This window comes from Thalassophryne amazonica, chromosome 1 (genome assembly GCF_902500255.1).
Source record: "Thalassophryne amazonica chromosome 1, fThaAma1.1, whole genome shotgun sequence".
NCBI classification, from domain to species: domain Eukaryota; kingdom Metazoa; phylum Chordata; class Actinopteri; order Batrachoidiformes; family Batrachoididae; genus Thalassophryne; species Thalassophryne amazonica.
In genome coordinates this window covers 91095825-91109965 of record NC_047103.1, presented here as the reverse complement: position 1 = coordinate 91109965, position 14141 = coordinate 91095825, and the positions used below count along the sequence as shown (strand labels likewise).

General features: G+C 40.5%; 1 protein-coding gene and 1 long non-coding RNA gene across 4 annotated transcripts in view; both read left to right on the top strand.

Annotated features, from left to right (window-relative positions):
• steap2 (STEAP family member 2, metalloreductase) overlaps positions 1-804 on the top strand; it is a 100449-nt gene extending 99645 nt beyond the window's left edge. Inside the window, exon 8 of one of the 3 annotated variants that reach the window (XM_034172518.1) lies at positions 247-804. In XM_034172518.1, the coding sequence (XP_034028409.1) occupies positions 247-540 (294 nt within the window). In that variant the 3' untranslated portion in view covers positions 541-804. The remainder of the gene's footprint in view (positions 1-246) is intronic. The other 2 variants (XM_034172509.1, XM_034172502.1) reach the window with 2 other exon arrangements.
• Positions 1-14141, top strand: part of LOC117512516 — a 528597-nt gene that overhangs the window by 133692 nt on the left and 380764 nt on the right. The gene's annotated exons all lie outside the window — the stretch shown is intronic.

Below are 14141 nucleotides of genomic sequence, written 5' to 3'. Positions count from 1 at the left end.
AAGCCCAGTGTTGTTATTTAACAAGTTTTGATAACTCACTCACTCATCTTCAGCAGCTTATTTGGGATCGGGTCACAGGGAAGTTTTGATAAAAACGGTTTAAATGTTTTTTAAATGCATTTTGAGAAGCGTATGCGTGTGTGTGTGTTATAAGCACATGTTTACAACAGTTTGTAAAATGTTGTGTAGCTGTATCTCATTGTTCATGGTTGCGTGCCATCATGAGTCTTTCTGTTCCTGTTCCAGTCCACTCTCGGTTACATTGCTCTGCTCATCGCTACCATACATGGCCTGCTGTTTGGTTGGAAGCATGCTTTTGAGGAGGAGGCCTACCGTTTCTACCTGCCCCCCAACTTTGTGGTTGCTCTGGCCCTGCCCATGTGTGTTATTGTGGGGAAATTGATGATGCTGCTCCCCTGTGTGGCCCGGAAGCTCCGGCAGATCCGCCGCGGTGTAGACAGCAGCCGTTACCGATGGCGTCACCTGGAGCCAATGGGCCCGGCTGCACATGTTTCCCCAGAGCGAGTCACCATTATGTGAGCGCTGGACATATCTGTCTGTGCACATGTACAACCAATACATATGTACATCTGAGTGTCTCTGTTATTGTAGATATTTGAAGCAGATGTGTGCCCTGTGAGCCTGTGTGGTGCCGTTACTGTTAATGCTATCTTATGTTGCAGTTATGTCACGTCCGTCATCAGTCAGTAGAAAAGTCAGTGCACCTGTCAACAAATAAGTGCTGAAGGAAATGATGATCCTGCAGTTATCTCTGTTCTGGTTTTTTTTCTTTTGACAGTCTGAGCTACCACATGTCGAATGATTGGGGTGGGCGGTACACTGGTATCATATTCCACACCGAGCTGATAGTGCACCACAGCTTGGATTATGCAATACCATCATCACTGTGAGAAATCTAACCAATGGGAACCCACACCATGCCAGAATTTTTTTGTTATGATACTAATAAAAAATAATGGTGACAAGATAATGCCAAATAGCCATTAGATTGGAAAACAGACACTATGTGCTGCAGACCAAGATGAAAAGGACCATCCAGACTATTATCAACAACAAGCCCAAAAGCCACTGTCTGTCATGGTATGTGGGTCATGTCAGTGCACTTTGCAAAGGTACAGACGTGGTCAGAATTACTGGCACCCCTATATTTTATGTACACATTTTAATATATAGTCAGAAATAAATGCAAATGTAATGCAGGGTTGATTTTGATGAACTGTATGGTGAAAAAAAATGGCGGCATGAGGGAGGTGGCAGGTGGCAACGGAAGAAGAGGGAGAAGACAAGAAAAAGGGTATGATGCGGAGTGGAAGAAAATATTATGGTGACTCAAAGGAATATCAAGCCTTCACAAGCTGATATATTGGGCAGGAAACATGTAATCGTTAAATGAATCTGCAGTCATTTGTGTTGTTTTATCCAAAATTCATCAGCTGACTGTTTGTTGTGGTTAGCTCTGTTAGTTATCGCTGCTAAGTCTAACATTCACAACAGTGTCGCCAAATCGCCTTAAGAGACCAACATGGATTCTACCCGATGGAAGCCGAGAGCAAAGTAGTGGAGTTTTGTTGACAGCCCAGAGGAGAAGTGTTATTAGTATTTGAAGTAAACTGTCATCCCGAAAGCAAAGTGGTGCTCCGGTTAATTTAGCAGAGGAGAGGCTTAAGCTTGCCATTACCCTGACAACGGACAGACAGGCTGTGTTTACTTGCGGAGAGACGCTCTTTGCTCTGCCATCCATGGACGTCTCTGTGACCCATCTCTTCTGACCATCAAGGTACAGGGTTCTGACTTTAGCCCATGGACACACAACACTGATCACACACGCCCACATGAGGAGCTCCTTACAGACAGCATGTATTTATACCATTCTCACAGTTGCTTCTGAGTCAGACCCCTGATGGAGTACATGCATCTACAGAGCGTGCACAGACCTCACATGAATTTTGAACTCACACACCCACACAAGAAAGGCAGGACTTTGAAAAGCAGTGTTGACTAGGGTTGCCAACCGTCCCTTGAAAAACGGAATCGTCCCTTATTTGGAAATAAAAGTGTGTGTTCCGTATTGACCTGAAACGAAACGCAGTTTGTCCCGTATTTCTGTGAGAATCAAAAAGTCTGTAAAATGTCAATGGAATTGACTGGCGCTTTACATGGAAACATACGGTAAATTTGATCCCAGCCTCTCTCCTGCTTTTCACCAATGAGCTGACAGACACGAGTTGACAATACAGAATCACTCTTATCTCATTGGTCGAGGGACATCTGCTCGCAAGAAGATACCGACGTCATGAGCCGACGACGGTCGCTGGACGACAATAACAAAGCGCAGCATGGCTGATATCGATACAGACACCGACACTGGGACTGCAGATATGCCTACGGACAGCAATGTCTGTAACGTTGTTACTACTACTAAAAAAACAAACAAACAAAAAAGAATGCAGAAATACAGGGGCGAATGAGAAAAGGAAAATGGCTGGGTGGAAAAGGTGCGCGACAACAGCTAAGTATTGTTTACTTTTCAGACTTTATTTTTTGCACTTTTTATTAACACTAAATATGTAAATGTGCACTGTTACATTGTTTTGCACTGTAACATTGTTTTGGATGATGCAAATTTTCTATTGTTTTTCTGTTAATTTATACAATTTTAAGTTAAGCAATAGCACTACAGAGAGATTTATTTTTAAAGATTTTTTTTTATTATTTTATGCTTTGAAGCAGGACAGAATGCTCATATTGAAATTGTGAATGAAAATATATTTTGAACTAAAAATAAATTGCTAAATAATTTCCACGTGTTCATATCAGAACAAATGCATGTATGCATCTACTTAAATTCAGGGTCAAGTCAACAGTCAAATGGTTAAAAATCATTTCACACAGACGCTGGGAAGGGTGAAGGCAATGGTCGGTCAGCCCTGGCGGTGAGGTGTCCCTTATTTATTTTTCAGAGAGTTGGCAACCCTAGTGTTGACTGTTGAGAACTGCATGTTGGTATTAATATAGATGTGTTGTTGGTAATTGCACATTTATGATAGAGATTATAAGAAGCGTGTGTGAGAGCGTGAATGGTCGTATGTACTTCACTGTAGTTATTGTAGTTTAAGCCATAGAAGCCTACTTCAGAGTTGTCTGAGTGTCTTCTCTCACGAGTCTTCTTGCACGGTTACTCCATTTTTGAGAACTGACTCCTCCAGACAGAGATACCATACAGTACCATACTGTTTGTATTTCTTAAAGACTGAAGGAAATTAACTCCAAGACATATTCAGTGACTTGGAACATGTATCCATCCCCTGACTTGTCTAAAGAAAACTGGCTGTAAAAGTGATGATTTAATGGAAATTCATCAAAGTTTGCTCACAACTGGCTCCACCATACATTTATGTCAGGATTTTGTGTTTCACTTTATGAAAGCATATTGTTTCCTTCTTGTTGCCAAATAACTTTGGACATTTCAAAAAAATTTTGATTAAACAAAATCACTTTCTTTGCATTTATTTCTGACCATATCTTAAAATGTGTATAGAAAATACAGGGGAGCCAGTAATTCCGACCATGTCTGTAATTTGCAATTCTATAACCAGCATTAATGCAGAAAAGTACATTGAGATTTTTTTATGCTGCCTTCAAGATAACATGTTCTTGCAGGAAATCCATACATTTTTCAACAGGACAATGCAAAACCATATTCTACACACATTACAAAGGCACATCTGGGGAAGAAATGAGTACAGATACTGGACTGGTATGCCTGCAGTCCTGACATGTCCCCAATAGAGAGTGTATGGAGAATTTTGAAATTACAAGTGCTACAATGATGACTCCGTATTGTTTTACACCTTAAAATGTATTTACCAGAACAATGGGTTAAGTAACACCCGAAACGTTTCATCGCTTGGTGTCCGCAATGCCAAAATGTGTTTTAAGTGCTGTGAGAAGGCATAGCAGTATTACAACATAGCAAACGCTTTGGTGTCCCAACATTTTCTGGAGTGTGTTGCAGCCCTTAAATGCAGGTATAGCTGTATATTAAAGTAAGGACTGTCGAATTGTCCTGTTTCACATTTCATGAAGAATAGGCACGGGTGTTCTTGGATCTAGAACCTTCTGCTTTAGGAACAAGCGAACTCACCACTTTGCAAACACACTAAGATATATGTTAACAAATGAAATTAAGTTCACCACACAAAACGTGAAATGTCTTGGGTTCATGCTGTCTACAATGAAATAAAAGTCAACGTAAATGTCAGAATCACTGCATTTTTTTTTTAAATTTGCATATTCCATACTCTTCCAACTTTTTCTAATTTGGAGTTGTACATACTAAATGAAAATGTTATTTTTAAATTATCATTAGTGTTTTTTCTGGGGTATAAAATACAGTGGACTATAAGTTGCACTTTATTCTGTATTATCAGCTCTTTAATTTGGGGTTTTTTTTTTGTGCATTATTGGAGTTTATTGAGAAAGCCATATATAAATACCCTTAACTGGAATAAGTGGGTGTAGAAAATGAATTAACGAATGCATAATTTTTCAATAAATAATTTGCCCCGGAGTATAAATCCAAGACCTCCCAAACTAGTAAAAAATGTGACTTATACCTGTTAAGTATGGTAATATACTAATACATTTTTATTACGGTTTATGTTTTATATTTTGAGTTTTTTCCCTGTTATGAACAGTGTTATGTTGTCTTTGTGACATCATTACTGCAAATACTGTACGTCCATAAAGTATTCACAGCGCTTCACTTTTTCCACATTTTGTGATGTTACAGCCTTATTCCAAAATGGAGGAAACTAATTCGTTCCCTCAAAACTGTGCTCACAACTGTCCATAATGGCAACATGAAAAAAAAAAGTTTTTTTTTTTTTTTTTTTTTTTGCAAATTTATTAAAAATAAAAACTAAGAAATCACACATAAGTAAGTATCCACAGCCTTTGCTCAATACTTTGTTGATGCACCTTTGGCAGCAATTACAGCCTTAAGTCTTCTTGAATATGATGCCACATGCTTGGTACACCTATCTTTGGGCAGTTTTGTCCATTCCTCTTTGTAGCACCTTTCAAGCTCCATCAGGTTGGATGGGGAGCATCACTGCACAGCCATGTTTAGAACTCTCCAGAGATGTTCAGTCTTCTGGCTGGGTCACTCAAGGACATTCACAGCTTTGTCCTGAAGCCACTATTTTGATATCTTGGCTGTGTGCTTATGGTCATTAGCCTGCTGAAAGATGAACCGTCACCCCAGTCTGAGCTCAAAAGGAACAGGTTTTCATCCAGGATGTCTCTGTACATTCTTGCATTCATCTTTTCAATCCTGATGAGTCTCCCAGTTCCTGCCGCTGAAAAACATCCTCACAGCATGATGCTGCCACCACCATGCTTCACTGTGGGATGGTGCCTGGTTTCCTCCAAACATGACACCTGGCATTCACACCAAAGATTTCAATCTTTGTCTCATCAGATCAGAAAATTTTGTTTCTCGTGGACTGAGAGTCCTTCAGGTGCCTTTTGGCAAACTCCAGGCAGGCTGTCATGTGCCTTTTTGGAAGGAGTGGCTTCCATCTGGCCACTCTACCATACAGGACTGATTGGCGGATTGCTGCAGAGATGGTTGTCCTTCTGGAATGTTCTCCTTTCTTAACAGAGGAATGCTGGAGCTCTCTGTCTCGGGGGTCTACAGATAATTCTTTTGACTTCATGCTTGGTTTGTGCTCTGACATGCACTGTCAACTGTGAGACCTTATATGTAGACAGATGTGTGCCTTCCCAAATCATGTCCAATCAACTGAATTTACCCCAGGTGGATTCCATTTAAGCTGTAGAAACATCTAAAGGATGATCAGTGGAAACAGGATGCACCTGAGTTCAATTTTGAGCTTCATGGCAAAGGCTGTGAATACTTACGTACATGTGATTTTTTTAATTTTTTTTAAATTTTTTAATAAATTTACAAGCATCTCAAAAAAACATTTTTCACATAGTCATTATGGATTATTGTGTGTAGAATTTGGAGGGAAAAAGTGAATTTCATCCATTTTACAACATGTGTAACATTGTAACATAAAATGTGGAAAAAGTGAAGAGCTGTGAATACTTTCTGGGTTCACTGTTTATGTCACAAAGTAACAGATTGACCTTTGAACACACATTGATTATATTGTTATTGATATTCATTGTATAATACATAATCGAAACAACTCAGTTTTATAGGGAAAGAAATTACTGTTCCCCCATAAAGGGACATTTAGATGTTGATTGATGTGGCTGGATCTTGACTACAACCTGATGGCGGGAGGAAATACATCATCAACCAAAGATAAAAAAAAAACATAGCTCATAACTTGTAACATTCTCATTGCTAATTGTGTCACAACCAACAGTTCAACTTTGTTTCTATCTTTAAAGTTTCAACAGTAAAGTAAAATGTAACGCTGCTGTGTCAGGTGCAGGGATGGCAACTGATAAGAATTTATTGATATTGTTACCATTAGTGATTCTGCTGATTGAAACAAGTACTCCTCCATGAGTTTCAGCACCAGGTTAAGGGCCCCTTCACACATAACACGATTTAAGCTGACTAGCACACCTGTCGCTACAACTATTTGCGCACACCAGTGGCCGAAAAACAGAGAGTGCCCTGTGAGAGCCCATTCGATCCCTTTCGCAGCAGGTGTCGGCAAAATTCCAGGCGACACACATTAACATCTAACACCGCTCACTTGACACTTAGACAATGTGTGGCCATTCGCGCTGTTAGCATGAAAACAGTGAGCAGACAACCACTTTCAAACTGGCTGTGAAATTTGTCTAAATTTACCCCCACAAGTGTGGCGTTGCAAAAAGCAACACACACACCCCACTCCCCTCGAAACACGTGTTGTATGTGTGTTTCGTGCCTCGCACCCTTCCCCCCTACACATGTGGCATCCGGGGGAGGAGCACACTTGCATAAAATGCTTATATGTATGTACAGACATGAACACGTGGGGCCGGACAGCCGAGTCTGAGCGCACACAGCTCAATGAATCAATGGTACCTGGTAACTTGTGTGGTGACCTTGAAACATTGTTCTGTTTAGATTTAAATTGTCATTTTCAACCTGGTACCAGAAGCAAGGATCAGGTCTTTCTACGGTTCCTCACACCTTGTCTGTGCACTTAAGTGGTAGCTCAAGCGCTCACTAGCGTGAGAGTTAATGCTACTAACAAGAATCTATCAATCAACATTTAAAATGGAGGAATTAAAGAATATTTGGATAGCATTCATTTTCATTTCAGCTTACTTAGTCAAAGCAAACTGTTGGTTATAGATGAGCTGCTCGGTTGCCAAACATCAGCAGTAGTCGTGCTGTAACATATATGTGACATCAAACTCACAGCACACCTGATGAATCCCATGTTGCGACAAAAGTTGTTTCAGCATGTGGTTTTCACACTTACTTGATATTACCATTTTTCCAAAGTCCCTGTTCGACATGGTGGCAACACTTATTCACGGACAACCACCTGTATGTCGCTCTCTGTTTACAGCTCAAGATTTCTTAGATTACTTCAAGAAGAAAATAGATGACATGAGGTTAAATAGATCCCAGCACGCCTTAGTCCGACCACTACACCCTGTTATTGAGGTGGGTATCATCAATGATACATCACCTAGATTTCCCAAATTTGATATTATTTCACTGGGTGTGGTGACAAAACTTGTAAGTTCTGCTAAAAGCACAACCTTTCTGTTTGAGCAAACAAAACTGTTTAAGGACCTGTGGCCTACTCTTGGGCCTACTGTGTTGGAAATGATTAATCTGTCACTAACATCAGGATCTGCTCCTAAATGTTTCAAATCAGCAGTGATTAAACAGTTACTTAAGAAACCTAACCTTGACCCTAGTGTATTGAAAATTATAAGCCAATATCAAATCTCATTTTGTTCTAAAATTCTGGAAAAAGTGGTTTCATAATAGCTCGTGGACTGTCTTACTGAGAATAATCTTTTTGAGCCACTGCAGTCTGCATTTAGAACACATCATTCCACAGAGATGGCTCTCACTGAATTGGTAAATGATCTTCTTGCAGTGGACTCAGAAGCCATTACGGTTTTGGTGTTTAGATCGTAGAGCTGCATTTGGTATGGTGGATCATTGTATTCTACTTGATAGGCTGGAAAATTATTTTGGGATTACTGGAAATGCCCTTTCATGGTTGACATTATACCTAACCAGTCACTCTGATTGTGTCCTGTACAACAACACTACCTCTAACCTCGGTGACATGAAATATGGGGTTCCTCAGTGGTCCGTCTTAGGCCCTCTGCTTTTCTCCAATTATATAGCACCCCTTGGGCACATACTGTGGCGTTGTAGGATTACTTTTCATTGCAATGCTGATGACACTCAGTTGTACATGCTGATAACTGATGGGAATCTTGTATACATAAAGTCTTTAGAGGATTGCCTTGCGTCAGTGAAAAACTAGCTGTCCAGCAATTTTTTACTTTTAAACGCAGACAAGACTGAAATGATGATTCTTGGCCCAGCAAGACATCAGCATCAGTTTGACCAGCTAACGCTTAGCCTAGGCTGGTGTGTCATGCATCACACTGACAGAGCTTGGGCTAAAACTGTTGTGGAGGCTGTGCCTGTTTCATTTGGAGTATTTTATTTCAAACATCTAGCTACAGCCACCCACCTACTGGCCCAGGTTTCAGCTACAGTCACCCACCACCAAGCCCAGACTTCAGCGACAGCCACCCACCACTGGGCCCAGGCTTCAGCGACAGCCACCCACCACCGGGCCCAGGCTTCAGTGACAGCCACCCACCACCGGGCCCAGACTTCAGCTACAGCCACCCACCACCGTGCCCAGGCTTCAGCTACAGCCATTCAACAGCAGGCCCAAGCTTCAGCTACACTCCAGCAAAATTTAGCTGAAGTGTGTTTTGTGGTGTGGATGATGTTTTATCGTTGTTTCCTGTACTCTTGAATTTCCTGAACAAGAATCAGCCGGGTGCCACCCTGGCACCCTTGGGGAATTTTTTTAACGGGCCAAAAACAAAATGGCCACCACCAGATATAATAATCTCCCATACCACCCTTATTACTGATGCTAGAAGGATGATTTTGGTGTCTGTACCTATGTTTTCAGTGTCGAGGAAGTCATTAGTATCAACAGAAATATGATTTTTGCATTACAAATGTGCAAAAACAAAATGGCTGCTGGAAACCATAACAGTTTTCAATAAATAGTCATAACCTTCTTGCTATTCAAGCGAGAAGGATAATTCTGGTGTCTACAGACATGTGTTCAGGATCAAAGAAGCCATTTGTATTAATGATTAATTAATATTCCCATTGTTTAGCAAGATTTGTCTTGTATGCATATATGTTTTTGCTTTATAGATTATGTGCTAGTGTTGCAAACCATTGGTGCTGGTCCGTACTACTTCAAGCACTGCTTCAGGCACTTGTCATATTTCTGGAAAATCAATCATGTGTTTTCAAAAATTAGCAATGAACAGAAGGGCTATCTGCTGAAGCAACTCCTTCCCCTGGGCTTAATCAACCTATTTCTAGATAGTTAACACATAGGAGATGGGGCTGGTTGAGTAGATAGCCAAAAAAGCTATGTGGTACCATCAAGACAGTTCTTAAGACTAGTGTTTAATTATATAATTGGTGTTGGTATTCTAACATAGTTGTATTTCTTCCCAGCAGGCATGAGACAAGATGGAAGACAAATGCTTTATTGTTGCATGCATCTGCTAACTTGATTGACTGTGGTGACAGTAGAATGGAAACAATAAGTAGCATTCGACATGGTGATGGGCTAGCGTCAAGGCTTGATGATGTAACCGTGATACGATGCCACAAACCTGTGTTTCAACCTATACATCAGAACATCATATCAAGCGGTTTCCGTGCAGAAGGACAGATGAAAGTGAAAATGTAGAAAACACTCCACAGAAGAAGATTAGAAGGTCACGTTCTGCTGATTTTGTATTCAAAGAACACTGCATCTTCTGTGGCAGAACATGTCTCCCTATGGATCCCCGTCACCCTAAAAGGTGGAGGAAGGTGGTCCATGTTGGACTGCAGGGGACTTCAAGGAATGAAGATGGCAAATGCTGGAGTGATTTCAGCTGTCATTTTCCACTGTGAGGAACACAGTGAGGAAATGGAAGCCAACAGGTACAGTACTAGTTAAGGCCCGAAGTAGCAGGCCAAGAAGAATCTCAGAAAAGCTGAAGCGAAGGATGGTGAGAACAGTCATAGTCAACCCACAGACCAGCTTCAAAGACCTACAACATTATCTTGCTGCAGATAGTGTCTCTGTACATTGTTCAACTATACAGCGCACTTTGCACAAGGAGATGCTGGATGAGAGAGTAATGCAGAGGTAGACTGTTCTGCATGCATGCCACAAACAGAGTCGCTTGAGGTATGCTAAAGCACATTTGGACAAGCCAGCATCATTTTGGAATAAGGTGCTGTGCACTGATGAAACTAAAATTGAGTTATTTGGACATAACAAGGGGCGGCATACATGGCTGAAAAAGAACACAGCATTCCAAGAAAAATGCTTGCTACCTACAGTAAAATATGGAAGTGGTTCCATCATGCTGTGGGGCTGTGTGGACAGTGCAGGTACTGGGAATCTTGTTAAAGTTGAGGGTCACTGCCATGTTCTGGATAAATGCAGATTGCTGAATTTTGAAAACATTCAAAGAATGGCTATTATCCGATTAGTGAATTATTCATAACTCTGCACCTGCTCCTCTTCATAATCTAACCTGTTTAGTGATTCAGATGTGTAATAGTACAGCCTCTAGGGGGCATGGATTTTAAAGTGATTTAAGACGTGTTGTAAATACTAGTGGAAATGAAATTGATTTGTATTGTGTAGAGAATGGTGAAGTGTTCTGTGGTAGATGAATGCAAGTGATATGATCTGATTGTGACTGACTGGTCTGACTGCCTGTGAAAGTGATTTATTGTGGGAGAGGAGTTTTAGAATATTGTGCTATTTCATTGTTAATATATCTGATGTGCCCAGGGACTGCGGATGGAAACTAGCTATTTAGCTATAATCTGGTGCAGCTCATCTATGTCTCTTTGATCTTAATGATGCTGTACATTGTCCCTTAAATAAACTAAGTAACTAAACTAAAACTAAAGTAACATAGTCAATCACAAATAACGGAATTCATAAATTCTGTGTTTTGTCCGGGACCAGAGGCGATTTTAGACTTCTAGTTTTAGGGGTGTTTAGCACATTTTTAAAATTTTTAAAATCTAGATGTCCAGAAATACAATTTCCCATGATTTCAGAGTGAAAACATTGCTTGTAAAAGCTGCATTCATTGTCAGAATGATAAAAAAAAAAAAAAAAAATGCATATTAGTAATAGATAACGGCCCATACATAAAATTCCTGCATTCTGGTGCAGTTTATATAACAAATAATTTAATCTCCTAATGTGGTGAGGGCAAATAGTAATTGCAACTTAGGAGCAGGTCTGAAATATTCAGAGGCTGAGTAAAGTATATTATCCTTTTTTATATTAGTCTTATGAGCCTATAGTTATTGAAGATTTTTTATTTCATCTTAACAGATTATTATGTCATAGTACTTAGAACACTCACTCTGGTATCACTTTTCAATTACATTTAGACAGTTTTAGGCATTACTTAGACTGTGTTTTTCTGGCAGCACGCACATCCACGTCGTAAGTCATAAAAATACAGTAGTTGCAGTTGTTATGATCAGTGAGGTTTAGTGCCGTGTGCGGGAGGACCTGGTTTAGCACAGCTACAGCAGCACTCCACTATAAGGCTGGATGGAGAACACAGATGGTATACTGCACATAAATGGGTTCAGGATAACAAATATATGAATATGAATTATTTATTGAATTAACAGCAAAGCATAGAAAGGACAGACAAGATCTAATGAAGTCCTTAAAAATAAGAAAAATTTAAAATGTGTGACTTAAAAGTCAGAATTCATACCAAAACACCAGTAACACAAGTAAGACACCTCCACAGTCTGATACACATATTCAATTTACCCTGAGCTTCACTTTCCATCCTTTGCTATTCTCAATGTCCATATCTACTATCACATAAGGTCTATAGAGTGCACAAACCTCACCTGAAGCTTTTTTTGCTTTTGAAAAAAATGCTCTGATATCCATCACTGCACTGCAGGCTTGGTTACTTACTACCAACAAATAAAAATACAAAATGAGATTTATGATTAATGCCTTTTTAGCAGGAATTTAAATTATTCACTTATTATCATGCTGTGCATTAAACTTTGTGGTAAAGTTTACTGTCTTAATTCTGAAATGCTTAGTTAAGGACCTTAACTAAGGGCCCTGTCCCACTGGCGTTTAGGAGGATTTGCGGATGGAATGCGCACAAAAGTGGCCCACATCCGCCAAACAACTGCAATAACCGTATAACATTCCTGTATGAGTCGGCCACCATCCGAACACGTCTGTGATCATCCGCAGAGGCACGCATGTCCGCAGCCAGGATTCTTGAGCGGCTCAAAAATCCTGCTGCGGATGAGATCCACATCACTGCCTGAACACATACTGAAGACATACGCAGGACATAAACAACCATCGCGCCGCATATCCCGTCATCTGCTGATATCCGCAACCGACGGGTTGGCGTGGCTTGGTGGCAGACCGGGACAGCGTGCAAAACAGATATGACGCGTGCCCAGCACGGCCACATCACGGTCGCAAATGGTATGTCGCGCATGCAGACAGAGTGGGCACGGATGGAGAGAGTGCATCACAGCCTCTGTGCCCCTCATGGGGGCGCCTCCGCGGTCGCCTTTGCTTCTGTTCCCTGTTATATCTGCTTTTCTTCCTCATGTATTCGCTGATCCACCCCGGGACATTTGTCATTTCCGCCCACCTTTGTTGCGGACGCTCAGCTTTTGTCTCCTCATTTCATGCGCAAATCCTCCTAAACGCCAGTGGGACAGGGCCCTTAGCATTCAGGTCAGATCTGTGTACATGGTATTTGATGTAGGAGAGGGATTTGTTCATGGAAGCTACACAGATTGAAGGGCCAGCACCATTTAGTAGCTGACAAGAGGATTTAGTTGAAAAAAAAAAGACAACACCGAATCAATTTTACATTTGACCACGCACAGCGTGCACTAATTTGTAGAGCAGTATATTGTGTTTAGCGATAGGTAGCCAGGTGAGTAAAATAAGCACTTTTCAGAAAGTTGCACTTGCTCTTCACATTCAGAGACATAAACTGTGAATAAATACCTTGCAAATGTGACAGTCACCTGGCAATCACTTGACAGCGTGGCTGGGTGAGGTTACCACCACCAGCGCGCACAGGACAGCGCCTCTGCTAAATGAGCTCCACCCGCAGCAGCGCCACCACGCGACACAAACACGTCAGAGCAGAGAGAGAGATGAATGTAGGCGCGCTTTGTGGATTGAACCATTTGCCCAAGAAGGGGAGATGATCAAATTACTGTGTTCTTGTAATACGTATTTTGGCATAATGCTTGAAATAGGTTGTTTTAAAAAATAGTAGTATATATATATATATATATATATATATATATATATATATATAGAGAGAGAGAGAGAGAGAGAGAGAGAGAGAGAGAGAGAGAGAGAGAGAGAGAGAGAGAGAGAGAGAGTCTGGGACTGTATCCAGTATGAACGCAGCAACACTTATTGATAATATATTAACGAACGTTACTGTAGGGAACTTAACGGGTGGATTACTTCATTTGCCGGTTTTTGCTGCTTTTAAGTCATAAAAATGCTAATCATGAAACTAGTAATTTAATAAGGACAATAACTGATGCAACTATTGAAAATCTTAGAACAGACTTAATGCATCAAAACTGGAATGACATTTATATTGAGGACATAGACAAATCATATGAATCATTTATCTCTATTATTTCCAGTTTAAATATTAAACAATGCCCATTTGTGCCTAAAGTTGGTAACAAACGAAATGTAGATAATCCATGGATCACAAAGGGGCTACAGAATACATGCAAAAAGAAAAATTTATTGTAAAAGCAATTTATAAAATTTAGAACTAAGGATGCT